This window comes from Microcaecilia unicolor, chromosome 2, assembly GCF_901765095.1.
Source record: "Microcaecilia unicolor chromosome 2, aMicUni1.1, whole genome shotgun sequence".
NCBI lineage: Eukaryota > Metazoa > Chordata > Amphibia > Gymnophiona > Siphonopidae > Microcaecilia > Microcaecilia unicolor.
Genome location: NC_044032.1, coordinates 93,968,841 through 93,982,880, shown reverse-complemented (window position 1 = coordinate 93,982,880; position 14,040 = coordinate 93,968,841). Strand labels below are relative to the sequence as shown.

Genomic DNA, 14,040 nt, shown 5'->3' with positions numbered 1-14,040 from the left:
GGTTAAGTGATTTGCCCAAGATCACAAGGAGCAGCAGTGGGATTTGATCTGGCCACCTCTGGATTTCAAGACCAGTACTTTAACCACTAGGCCATCCGCCACTCTTCCTTGAAAAAGCTTTATTGGCGAAACCGTCTGCCAGGACAGAAGCACACATTACTGGAGTATTGCATTACTTTGTAAATTAGACTAGCAATACAAAGTGATATTTTAGTAATGAAAGTAGTAAAACAAAATGATATTTAAGTTGCTCTGATTTTATTTAAATTGTAGGCTGCCCATGCTATTTAAATAAAATTCTGTTTGTCCAGTTCACCTTTACTATACCTGGCTATGGTCTGCCTCCAGAATGCTAGTGTAGGGAGGGAGAGAAGGAGGTTTTCTGCATTGACTGCCAGGGGAAGCAAAAGTCATTTTCTCTGTCTTTTGCCAGGTGACATAACATAATGAGAACAATCAGGTTGTAAAAATAACTTATTTTGTGTGTCCTCCCTTCCAGAAAAGACTTCCCTCTAACTGAAGGTTCACAGAAATTACCTCAGGATGTGTATTATTGGCCCCAAACACAATTGGTGTCAGTCCTCTGAGGACAAACAAGATACTAATATCCAGTGCTCCGCCCCTATGTTAGCCACACACATGTTAGCCACACCCCTTATACCAACCATGGCGCATATATACAGGCATCATTGAAAATATTATACCAGTATAGGAGAAAAAAAATAATTTGAATTTTTTCATTATAAATAATTTCTGTAAGATGTTACAGCTCCAGTATAGCCAGTGCAAAATAAGATAGCAGATGTAAATTCTCAAATTGGACATATTCCAAACACTAAAATGAAAATAAAATGATTTTTTTCTACCTTTGTTGTCTGGTAACTTTGTTTTTCTGATCATGTCGGTCCCAGTCTCTGATTCTGCTGCTCTCTATCTGTTCCCTTAATTCTGTTTCCAGGTATTCCTTTCCATTTATTTCTTTACTTTCCTCCTTTCTTCATTTCTTGCTCTACATCCATAGGTAAAAGCTGGATCCTCCGCAGACTTTACTGGAAGAAAGTATAGAGTGGATCCAGTTTTTGCCTATTTTCTCCATCTATGTGCTGTTTTTCTCCTCTTTTCCCTTTCCCTTCCTATTCTTTCCTCCCCTCCATCCATATGCATCTCCTGTCCTTCCTCTCTCTTCCCTCTCATCCATCCATGTCCAGTATTTCAACTCTCTCCCCTCATCCGTGTCCAGAATTTCTCATCTCCCTTAAATCCATGTGCATCTCCTCCTCTGTCTTCTCTCCCCCTCCCCTTCATCCATGTTCATCTCACTTCCTCTCTCTTTCCTCCTCTCCATCCATGTCCAGCATTTCAACTCTGTCCCCTCCCCACCATCCATGTGCATCTCTTTCCTCTGTCTTCCCTCTCTTCCATCCAAGTCCAGCATTTCTCCTCTCTCCCTTCCCCTGTCTTTCCTTCCCTCTACACCATCCATGTGCATCTCCTTCCTGTCTTCCGTTTCCTCCATCCATGTCCAGCATTTTTCCTGCCCTCCCCTTCATCCATCCATGTCCAGCAACTCTCCTCTCTTCCCTGCCCTCCCCTCCTATCCATGTCCAGGGTAAACTTCTACAAAACAGATGTGATTCCATATGCCCCAATGAAAGGAGAGTTTAATTCTACTTCCATTTAATTTTAATATATTCCATTGTCTTTATAAACACCAGGCTTCCCAAGGCTGATTACAATCAGTTAAGATGAACCCATCAGGAAACAGAATATTCTCACTGACATCTGGCCATCTGAATTGTATAGAAGCACAGTGAAGAAAAATGAGCACAAACTAAAGAATTTATAATTGCTGTTTCTACTAGCTATAATAATTTTTGAAGTTGTTTTTGAAGTTATGTCTTTTCTCCTCCACCTTATAAAGCACTGCCTATCCAGCAAAAACAGTGTTATACTTGTTAAAAGATGGACCAACAATAAAGAACGACAATGTGGATACAGCAGCTCACAGGTTTGCTTGCTGTGTTTTGAGTGAACGGCAACGGCTGCGTGGGGGAGTAGAAACAAAGATTAATCAAATGTCTTCCTTACTTACAATGGACTAGATAGGCTCACTTCCACTCCACTCTCTATTTACCCGAAGTCGCAGCGGCGAACCAGCGGGCGGCGGCAGTAAAAGCAGCAGGCAGGCTTGCCTCCGTCCTTCGCTTCCCTGCCCTCTAAGCATCCCGCCCTCGCAGAAAGGAAATTACATCAGAGGAAGGCGGAACGCTGAGAGGGCAGGGAAGCGAAGGATGGAGGCGAGCTTGCCTGTTCGCTGCTTTCACTGCTGCCGGTTTGCTGCTGCGACCGGGTAAATAGAAGATTTGCAGGGGGCAGAATGGAAAGTTGGGGAGCTGAGGACCGGCAGGTGAGCCGGCCCTCAGAAAAAAGGTGCCGGTACACCGTACCGGTGCGTACCGGCACAAAAAAAGCTTTGCTAATATCCGCAAATAGAACAACATTATCTGACAGATCCCCATGTGGGAACAGCTCTCCAGCTTTAGAAGAACATTTCGAGAGCATTCACTGTGTATGCACATGCTCCTTCCTGCCTGCCGTTGTCTCATGGGACCAGCCACTATTTTTCCACAGAGTGAAACAGTCACAATCTTCTAGTGCTCCCTGTCAACTCACATCTATTTGAACTATTAAGGCATTTTCTGCCACTATTTCTGTTTTTCCACCTGTGTAGGTCTATTGCTGTTTTGTAAGATCTTTCCTCTCTGACATTCACTTTAGTTACATTTTTTGGGAGTTTCCCTCCTTTGGTATTGGTAGGCCTGGTGCACCGGATGAGGTATTTTTTTCTCACCAAGTCATTTGATTTCACTTTGGCTATTTTTCTAGACGTGTTCCAGAAAAATGTTCCCACTGACTTTATTTTTATTTATTTATTTATTTATTGCATTTGTATCCCACATTTTCCCACCTATTTGCAGGCTCAATGTGGCTTACATTGTACCATGAAGGCAAGAAGTGTTCCTGGTGCAACAGGGCCATATCCTTAACAGATACCCATTCTTCGTACTTACAGTGCCTGTGACTCAGTCATGATGCCTAAGCAAAAAAAAAAAAAACAGCACAAAGGGCCTTTAAAAACAAAAGGCCCTTTGTGCTGTTTTTCTTTGCTTGGACTTTGTTTGTGCTCAGTTCCTTCTCTTTGTTACACCAATCATGATGCCTGTCATTATCTTCTGTGTTTACAGATTTATATCACAAGTCTGTATACCGCTCTGCCTTATATTCTAGGCATTTCACAGCATATCACATCCATAAATGTAAACATAAAATCTCCAACAACATACAGACGTAACATTATGTATCACTTAAAATGACATAATAAAAAGGTGTTCATGCTCTTGCGAAGCATTGTGAATTAAGTTTTGGCACTGTTAAGTCCAGTCTATTGACATTGGCATTGGAATCATTGAACTCCATGGCTCCCAAAGTTCCTCAAACCCTGGGGACATAATGACATCAAGAGTGTCACGGGCTCAGGTAAAGTGAGCCCTTGTGCAGTTCCCAGAGCAGGAGTAAATGCCAGGAGAACTCTGTTCCAGGAAGAGCAGCCGGAAAAGGCCCAGTTCTTCAATTGTGATGACCGCCATTCCTCAGTGGTTGAGCTGCTGGGTGCTGGTGGCCGACAGGACTTGATGATACCGGAGCAGGAAACAGACACTGGCAAGGCTGTAGCAGGAACAGGAGACAGTAATGAAACAAGGTCAAGCAGGAATGGATATCAAGAACAGGCTTGGCTGGAGTCAGGAGCAGGCTCGGCTGGAGCAGGAATCAGGAAAAGACTTGGCTTAGCAGGAACAGGAGTCAGGGACAGACTTGGCTTGGCAGGAACTGGAGTCATGTTCAGGCTTCAGGTCTAGGCAGGCGACTAGCACGGCAAGGTCAGGTTCAAGCTTCAGGTCCAGGCAGGCGGCTAGCAAGGCAAGATAAGAGTCAGGCTTGAGGTCCAGGCAGGCGGCTAGCAAGGCAACCAAAGAACGAGGTCAGAAATGCACCAGCAGAGGAAAAAGTAGCAGAGGCCTCGAGTCAGGATCCGGGTCTTCCTTAAGAGGTGGAGGTGTCTGACGTCAGCAGATGCCCTCACTCAAAAGGAGCCCAGAGGAGAGGAGCCAACTCCGTCATTTCTGCATCAGCCATCCACGCCACCATGGGGAGCCCGGAACCACGACTGACAACGAGGGGAGAGAGGAGGAGCCGAGCGCCGCAACTGCCCAAGTCAACGTCCAGGGGCCGAAGACGAGCACCATGGCTGCCACCCACGCCACTGGACCCAAAACGTTAGTCATGACAAAGAGTGTCTCAGTTACCCTTGACTTTGAGCAGCAATAGAGGTAATTGGGAATGGCCATCTCTGATCTCCTGAGGGAGAGGAAAGATCAATCCTCATCAGTGCTGAGGGATGAGGATGCTGAATATCATGTGGAGGCCAGGGCTCACCGACATTGTGTCCCTGGAGTGGAGGAGTAGCCTAGTGGTTGGTGCAGTAGACTTTGATCCTGGGGAACTGGGTTCAATTCCCACTGTAGCTCCTTGTTACTCCGGGCAAGTCACTTATCTCTCCATTGCCCCAGGTACAAATAAGTACCTGTGTATACTGTGTAAACTACTACTACTACTACTATTTACTACTATTTAGCATTTCTATAGCGCTACAAAGCATACGCAGCACTGCACAAACATAGAAGAAAGACAGTCCCTGCTCAAAGAGCTTACAATCTAGTAGACAAAAAATAAAGCAAACGTATAAATCAAAAACAAAATAAATAAATAAAACAAAAAAATAAATAAACACAGAAAGGTATATCAAGTCTCATTTCCCTTTCCCTTCCCCCTTGCCCTTCAGAGTGTAGCGCCAAGAGCACTGAGATATTTTGATCACCAGTGTCCTCAAAGTAGTGGCCTAGTGGTTAGGGTGGTGGTCTTTGGTCCTGGGGAACTGAGGAACTGAGTTTGATTCCCACTTCAGGCACAGGCAGCTCCTTGTGACTCTGGGCAAGCCACTTAACCCTCCATTGCCCCATGTAAGCCGCATTGAGCCTGCCATGAGTGGGAAAGCGCGGGGTACAAATGTAACAAAAAAAAAAAAAGTACACCCAATAGTGAGGACAGCTCATCCTCCATGGTATCAGAGGGAGTGTGACACCCTTCACAAAACTGAGGCCTAGTTCCTGATCACATCAGGAAGACGTGGCCACTTCAATTGTGATTCTTTCAGCTTGGTCAATGGCAGTCTTTATGGAGCAGTTCATGAGAAAGTTCAAGGAATTCATGGAGCGCTTCTCTTAATGTGAAGCTTCTGTTTCAACAATATCAATGCCAAGGCTCAAGGTGGTTTAGCCCATCCTCAAGGCTCATTTGCTGCCTGTGGGAGACACATCAATACTGAGGTCTCAAAGGGCTTCACAGTCGATGCCAACCGCATCAGTGTCAATCTCTAGTCTATTGAGAGAGAAAGCTTCCCTGGTGCATTGTAGATCCCTAGTTCCTTGATGCCCTTGGCAAAACATCCAAAATCAGACATAGACATCATATCGAAAATGCCCCTCTCTGTTTTTTATTTTTGTAAAACAGTGTTTGACAATTTTTCTCAGTTACTATTTATTTATTAGAAATGTACTATACGCCTTAACAGACCAAGCAGGACAAGGCAGTTTACAGACTAAAAATAACAAACAGAAAGGAACTACAGATTTCAGATAGTGAAAGCAGACATTCAACCAACAGATGGTAGCCACACTTTATAGAGCAGCCGTCCCAGATCAGCCTAATTACAGTCCAGCAAGTACCATAGGCCTGCTGAAAAAGCCAAGTTTTAACAGCTATTTAAAATTGTTTTTAGTGATAATTCACCATGAATTGCAAGAGGTAACGAATTCCAAATGGCTGGAGCTATGAAATAGAAAGCACTATGTTTAGTGTTTTCTAAATGAGCTAGACGAGTTCCAGGAAGGACCTTACAATGACCATTTAAAATTGGGGCTATTTTACTGCCCAGGAGCATCAAGCTGCAAAGCTATGGCCCAATGCTCCCGGGCCAAGAGAGCAACCCCTTTGGCTTTATTATTATTATTATTATTTGTAGCATTTGTATCCCACATTTTCCCACCAATTTGCAGGCTCAGTGTGGCTTACATTTGCCGTAATGGCGGTTGCCATTTCCGGGTAACAGAATTACAAATGGTGTTCCGTTAAGGTGCATACATACATGGTAGCATAGATGGAACATAACATACATGGAACATTTCATGGTAATTTATATATATACCATGTGTGTACATACATAGTAAAGAAGAATACATTATGGTATTGCATGAAGGTTCCTGAGTGATAATTGGATTATAACATACATTAGGTCATCAACTATGGAGAGACCATTTTCGACATAAGGATTGAAGTGATAGTGCTTGTTCACTAATAGCAAAGAGGTTAATCAGTCAAGGGGTAAGATTTTGGTTGTGTCTAGGTTGTGTATATTCTTATTATTTAGTATTTAAGATGGATGTTTATGGTATACCTTCTTAAACCTGTTTTCAGTAGCCTTCGGAAGTTAGTTAGGTCTTGCGTTGTTTTTATGGCCTTCGGTAGTGCGTTCCATAGCTGGGTGCAGATGTATGAGAAACTGGTCGCATATGTGGATTTATATTTTAGCCCCACCCCCAGAAGGGCCTACTGTTTAGATTATTGGTGGTCCAGGTGGAGTCTTTGGGCAGCAGCTAAGCCTAGTTGCTCCGACCTAGTCCAGAACTGTCATCAAAACCACACCCCATAGTGGCAGTCATGCCATTTTGATGGTGGTGCCAGACTAGACAGGAGTGATTGGTTATCACCCCTGCCTCAAGATCCCCTAGATTATCATTAATCTAAATGGTAGGCTCTTCTGGGAGATCTGGAGCATGTTGGGGGGCTAGAGCCTTATGTGTTTGTAGCTTGAGCCGGAGGAGGGTTACTCTTCCAACCCAAGAGCATTGAGCTGCTGAAATAACACTGCTAGTGAGGTGGCACACAAGTAGTGTTATATAAGCACATAAGCATTACTATACTGGGACAAACCGAAGGTCCATCAAGCCCAGTATCCTGTTTCCAACAGTGGCCAATCCAGGCCCAATTACCTGGCAAGATTCCGAAGAGTAAAACAGATTTTATACTGCTCATCCTAGAAATAAGCAGAGGATTTTTCCAGATTTAACTAAAGAGACACAGAAGAGGAAAATGATTTTTTTTCTTCTGCTTAAACCAGCAGTGCTCCAGCTTGGAGCTGTCTTTTTTTTTTTTTTTTTCTTTAATATCCATGCAAATGTATTGTTAAATGGAAATCAGTGAAATATGTTTTGTTTTTTTAAACCATCGCAGCTCTAAACTAACTACTTTTAGCGTTATTCTTTTACCATGGGATTCAGCAACTTGTGCTATCAGAGTATGGTAAGAGTTCGCCTTTTATCATTTCCATTTATTGGTTCTTATATCCCAGTTATCCAACCATTGTTGTTTCAATGTGGCTTACAATTGTTTGTGTAATGTAGATAGTTCTAAAGAAATTGACAATAACAGGTGGTCATGTGTACATTACGAGGAATAGACCTTAAGATTGAACACAGCATAGTAATTGTGGCATACTGTGATGATAAGTGTGGGAGTTTTGTCCTTTGATTTGCTAAATATTGACTGATCTAGTGCACTAGATCTGTGCATTGTTCTGATCGTGATGACATAGTTAGTCATCATTGATATGTGGTGTGTGGAAGTATGATGCCTGGTATAAATAGAGTTAATATCATAGCAGATTATAGAATATGTACGCTAGAGTTAATTATACAATCAATTTTGTATTGCTTAGCCTTCCTCTAGTAGGTATTTCGTAAAGAGATAGGATTTAGGTCTCTTGCAAAAAGATAGGTAGTTATCACACCTTGATAACTTCCCCCCCATAGTGAGATTGTTACAGGTGAAATATGTACAGTATCTGAATGTGACTAGCCTTTATCCACTGGACTAAATACTAATGAATAAACAAATAGTGGGACATTATAAATAGTGGCAAAAAGGACTCTCACCTGAACATGTGACACAAGGAAGGCTGTTTACCTTGAACACTAGCTTGTGTGACTCTACTAAGATTCCTAGGATTCATTCTTAATACTTAAGAGAGCTGCAGGATGCCATTAGCCACTTGGAAAAGCAGGGCAATGTAGAAAAACTACTGGTGCCATTGAATATTTTCCTTTTCATGGGTAGCATTTTATAATTTACTCTGACCTTCTGGTGTTTTGAGATCATTACGGATTCATGCAAGCTTGTTTGTCTCCATCCCCACTTTTCTCGGTTGTGTATTGTATTGTGTTGTTTATTAATTTACAAAATTATATAGCAAGGTAGAAGGTGCTAAAATAAAGCTAGTGGAATGTTTTATTTTCAGTGGTCAAGATATGTTTTATATTTCAGATCTCTATTTCTAAAACCTCCACTATTACAGGTTTTCCATGTGGAAGATGTGATAGAAGAAACGGGTTTTGTTCTGGAGCAAGATTCAGAATATTGTCAGAAATTCTTAGAGGAGGAAGAGGAAATAACACTTAATGTTACCAGCAAAGGAGGAGGAGTCCAACAATATCAGGTAAAAATTATTTTCCATTTTGTTAAGCAGAATGAGGAAATGAACATGAGCGAAAAATAAAATACATGGGTAAACGGGACTGTGTTTGCCTAAGACTGCCATGACTATTAATTTGATATTGTTTTTTTCTGTTTTTCTTTGTTTAATTTCTTTTGTTTTACTTATTTATTGCTATGGTACTTATGATGATTTTTAAATTATTTTTAAAGTGTACAATCCAAGAAATAGCATATTTAAAGGTAAACCATAATTAAAAGGTAGAACCCAAGGACAGCACAGCTTGCTGCAGTCCTAAGAATGTCTTCCTTCTAAGCTGGGTCTTTCTGGAAGACCTTTAACTTTGCCATCCTGAAATACAGTATTCAAAGTTCTATAATATAATTGGCTTTTTTATCTTACTACTACTACTACTTATCATTTCTATAGCGCTACTAGACGTACGCAGCGCTGTACACTTGAACATGAAGAGACAGTCCCTGCTCGACAGAGCTTACAATCTAATTAGGACAAACAAACAGGACAAACAAGAGATAAGGGAATATTAAAGTGAGGATGATAAAATAAGGGTTCTGAACAAGTGAACAAGGGTTAGGCGTTAAAAGCAGCATCAAAAAGGCGGGCTTTTAGCTTAGATTTGAAGACGGTCAGAGATGGAGCTTGACATACCGGCTCAGGAAGTCTATTCCAGGCATATGGTGCAGCAAGATAAAAGGAACGGAGTCTGGAGTTAGCAGTGGAGGAGAAGGGTGCAGATAAGAGAGATTTACCCAGTGAACGGAGTTCCCAGGGAGGAATGTAGGGAGAGATGAGAGTGAAGAGGTACTGAGGAACTGCAGAGTGAATGCACTTATAGGTCAGTAAGAGGAGTTTGAACTGTATGCGGAAACGGATAGGAAGCCAGTGAAGTGACTTGAGGAGAGGGCTAATATGAGCATAACGACCCTGGCGGAATATTAGTCGTGCAGCAGAAGTTTGAACAGATTGAAGAGGAGAGAGATGGCTAAGTGGGAGACCTGTGAGAAGCAAGTTGCAATAGTCTATCTATCTATCTACTTATCATTTCTATAGCGCTACAAGGCGTACGCAGCGCTGTACACCGTACACAGAAGACAGTCCCTGCTCAAAGAGCTTACAGTCTAGATAAGACAGGTAAACAGATGTACTGCCCAGTCTAAGCGAGAGGTGCTAAGAGTGTGGTTGAGGGTTCTCCGAGGACAAGCAGGCTGCTTGTTCTCACGACTGGGTGACGTCCGCGGCAGCCCCCACCAACCGGAAGAAGCTTCGCGGGACGGTCGGCACGCAGGGCACGCCCACCGCGCATGCGCGGCCGTCTTCCCGCCCGTGCGCGACCGCTCCCGCCAGTTACTTTTTTTCCGCGACTGGAGAGAGTTGTGCAATTGCCTCTCTCTCTGTTCAGCCGCCGGATTTTTCGACCGCGTTTACGCGGATCGTCGCTTTTGGATTCCCGTTCGGTTTCCTCTTTTCTTTTCTTTTGTATTGTTAAAAAAAAAAAAAAAAAAAAAAAAGGGATTTCGCGCGTGTGGAGCACGCGCTCCCCTTTTCCCTCGCTTCTAGCGGGGACGCCACGTTGCGGCCTAGTGGCCGCTCGGTCGGTTTGTTTTTTCGTGGTGTGATTTTAGCCACCATTGCCGACTTTGACTTCGCCGACGCGATTTTTCCGTCGATGTCCTCGAAGGTCCCGAGTGGATTTAAAAAGTGTGGTCGCTGCGGCCGGCCGATCTCGCAGACCGACACCCACGCTTGGTGCCTCCAGTGCCTCGGGCCGGAGCACAATCTCAAGTCGTGTGCTTTGTGTCTCGGTCTCCGGAAACGGACTCAGGTTGCGAGGCAAGTTCTACGGGACCGTCTTTTTGGAACTTGCGCCGGCCCCTCGACGTCGACCTCGACGGCATCGGTATCGAAGGCCGGTTCTTCGGTACCGGTATCGATGCCCGAGACATCGGCACCGATGGCAGCGACCCCAGGAGAACAGGTCCCGTCGGCCCGCCGGTCCGCCGGTGAGAGTGGGGTTGAGAGGCCGCGTGGGCAGTCGGCCCCGGTCACTCCCTCAGCTCGTGAGCCACGGGACCGAACCCTGTCGGACCCGGTACCTCGAGACCGAGGGGGATCGACCTCCTCCTCCTCCATGCCCTCCGGCGCCGGTGACGTGCACCGGAAAAAGGACAAAAAGCGCCGTCACCGGGAGCCCTCGGTGCACCCTGAAGAGGAGTCGACGCCGAAGCGTCATCGCAGAGAGGAGAGATCTCCGTCGGTGGTGGAGGTACCGACGCGTCGGGGTTCCGGCACCTCGGTGCCGTCTCCTGGCCCCCAGCAGCTTCTGGCACCGACACCCTTACCGGCCCCACCGCCTTTCCCGGCAGCGGGCCTGGACGAGTGCCTCAGAGCCATCCTTCCGGGGATCCTGGAAGGGCTGATGCGCCAAGCACCCCCGACGCCGATGACTGTGGCGCCGGCGAGCTCTAGCCCGGCGCCGGGGCTGTCGACACCGCCGCCGCTTGCGGTGCCGGTCTCGACCGCCACGCAGGTGGCGTCCCCGTCGACGTCGATGGAGGGAGCTCCGTCCCCGCCGGCGCGGGAGTCCACCGCTCGACGACACCGAGACCTCGGTGCCTCGACGTCGAGCCGGGCCCGGTACCGGACTCAGCTACATGAGCTAATGTCCGATACCGAGGATGAGGACTCGTGGGGGGAAGAGGAGGACCCGAGATATTTCTCCTCAGAGGAGTCTACGGGCCTTCCCTCGGACCCCACGCCGTCACCGGAGAGGAAACTCTCCCCTCCTGAGAGTCTCTCCTTTGCCTCCTTTGTGCGGGATATGTCTATCAGCATTCCCTTCCCCGTGGTCTCTGTGGAAGAGCCGAGGGCCGAGATGCTCGAGGTCCTCGACTATCCATCACCACCTAGAGAGTCCTCCACGGTACCGCTGCACAATGTCCTGAAGGAGACGCTGCTTCGGAACTGGGTGCGACCATTAACTAACCCCACCATTCCCAAGAAAGCAGAGTCCCAGTACAGGATCCACTCTGACCCAGAGCTCATGCGGCCCCAGTTGCCCCATGACTCAGCGGTCGTGGATTCTGCTCTCAAGAGGGCACGGCGTTCGAGGGATACCGCCTCGGCGCCCCCGGGGCGGGAGTCTCGCACTCTGGACTCGTTTGGGAGGAAGGCCTACCAATCCTCCATGCTCGTGACCCGCATCCAATCCTACCTGCTCTATATGAGCATCCACATGCGGACCAATGTGCAACAGCTGGCGGACCTGGTCGATAAGCTCCCGCCGGAGCAGTCCAGGCCATATCAGGAGGTGGTCAGGCAGCTGAAGGCGTGCAGAAAGTTCCTGTCCAGGGGGATTTTTGACACCTGTGACGTGGCATCTCGTGCTGCGGCCCAAGGTATAGTGATGCGCAGGCTCTCATGGCTGCGTGCCTCTGACCTGGACAACCGCACCCAGCAGAGACTGGCTGACGTCCCTTGCCGGGGGGATAACATTTTTGGTGAGAAGGTCGAGCAGATGGTTGACCAACTGCATCAGCGGGAAACCGCTCTCGACAAGCTCTCCCACCGGGCGCCTTCAGCACCCGCCCCCACGGGCGGGCGTTTTTCCCGGGCCCGGCAGGCTGCACCCTATTCTTTTGCGAAGCGTAGGTACAACCAGCCGGCCCGAAGGCCTCGTCAGGCACAGGGACAGCCCCAGCGCGCTCGTTCCCGTCAACAGCGTGCGCCTAAGCAGCCCCCTGCGCCTCCACAGCAAAAGCCGGGGACGGGCTTTTGACTGGATCCACGGGAACATAACCGCCCTACAAGTGTCCGTACCGGACGACCTGCCGGTCGGAGGGAGGTTAAAATTCTTTCACCAAAGGTGGCCTCTCATAACCTCCGACCAGTGGGTTCTCCAAATAGTGCGGTGCGGATACGCCCTGAATTTGGCCTCCCTGCCTCCAAATTGTCCTCCGGGAGCTCAGTCTTTCAGCTCCCATCACAGGCAGGTACTTGCAGAGGAACTCTCCGCCCTTCTCAGCGCCAATGCGGTCGAGCCCGTACCACCCGGGCAGGAAGGGCAGGGACTCTATTCCAGGTACTTCCTTGTGGAAAAGAAAACAGGGGGGATGCGTCCCATCCTAGACCTGAGAGGCCTGAACAAATTCCTGGTCAAAGAAAAGTTCAGGATGCTTTCCTTGGGCACCCTTCTGCCAATGATTCAGAAAAACGATTGGCTATGTTCCCTGGATTTAAAGGATGCATACACTCACATCCCGATACTGCCAGCTCACAGACAGTATCTCAGATTCCGCCTGGGCGCACGGCACTTTCAGTATTGTGTGCTGCCCTTTGGGCTCGCCTCTGCCCCACGAGTGTTTACAAAGTGCCTCGTGGTGGTAGCGGCCTACCTGCGCAAGCTGGGAGTGCACGTGTTCCCATATCTCGACGATTGGCTGGTCAAGAACACCTCGGTGGCAGGAGCCCTCCGGTCCATGCAGTGCACTATTCAACTTCTGGAGCTGCTGGGGTTTGTGATAAATTACCCAAAGTCCCATCTCCAGCCAACTCAGTCTCTGGAATTCATAGGAGCGCTGCTGACTTCCCAGACGGCTCAGGCCTACCTTCCCGAAGCGAGGGCCACCAATCTCTTGGCCCTGGCTTCGCAGACCAGAGCGTCTCAGCAGATCACGGCTCGGCAGATGTTGAGACTTCTGGGTCATATGGCCTCCACAGTTCATGTGACTCCCATGGCTCGTCTTCACATGAGATCTGCTCAATGGACCCTAGCTTCCCAGTGGTTCCAAGCCACCGGGAATCTAGAGGATGTCATCCGCCTCTCCACCAGTTGCCGCACTTCACTGCTCTGGTGGACCATACGGACCAATTTGACCCTGGGACGTCCATTCCAAATTCCGCAGCCCACGAAAGTGCTGACAACGGATGCATCTCGCCTGGGGTGGGGAGCCCATGTCGATGGGCTTCACACCCAGGGTATGTGGTCCCTCCAGGAAAAGGATCTGCAGATCAACCTCCTGGAGCTCCGAGCGATCTGGAACGCACTGAAGGCTTTCAGAGATCGGCTGTCCTGCCAAATTATCCAAATTCGGACAGACAATCAGGTTGCAATGTATTACGTCAACAAGCAGGGGGGCACCGGATCTCGCCCCCTGTGTCAGGAAGCCGTCGGGATGTGGCGCTGGGCATGCCGGCACAGCATGCTTCTCCAAGCCACGTACCTGGCAGGCGTAAACAACAGTCTGGCCGACAGACTGAGCAGAGTCATGCAACCGCACGAGTGGTCGCTCCATTCCAGAGTGGTACGCAAGATCTTCCGAGAGTGGGGCACCCCCTCGGTGGATCTTTTCGCCTCT

The 14,040-nt window shown here is 47.6% G+C and overlaps 1 protein-coding gene across 2 annotated transcripts in view; it reads left to right on the top strand.

The window, feature by feature from the left end:
- Window positions 1–14,040, top strand: part of DHX29 (DExH-box helicase 29) — a 250,263-nt gene that overhangs the window by 89,647 nt on the left and 146,576 nt on the right. For both annotated transcript variants that reach the window (XM_030193127.1, XM_030193126.1), the window contains exon 14: window positions 8,528–8,668. In XM_030193127.1, the coding sequence (XP_030048987.1) occupies window positions 8,528–8,668 (141 nt within the window). The remainder of the gene's footprint in view (window positions 1–8,527; window positions 8,669–14,040) is intronic.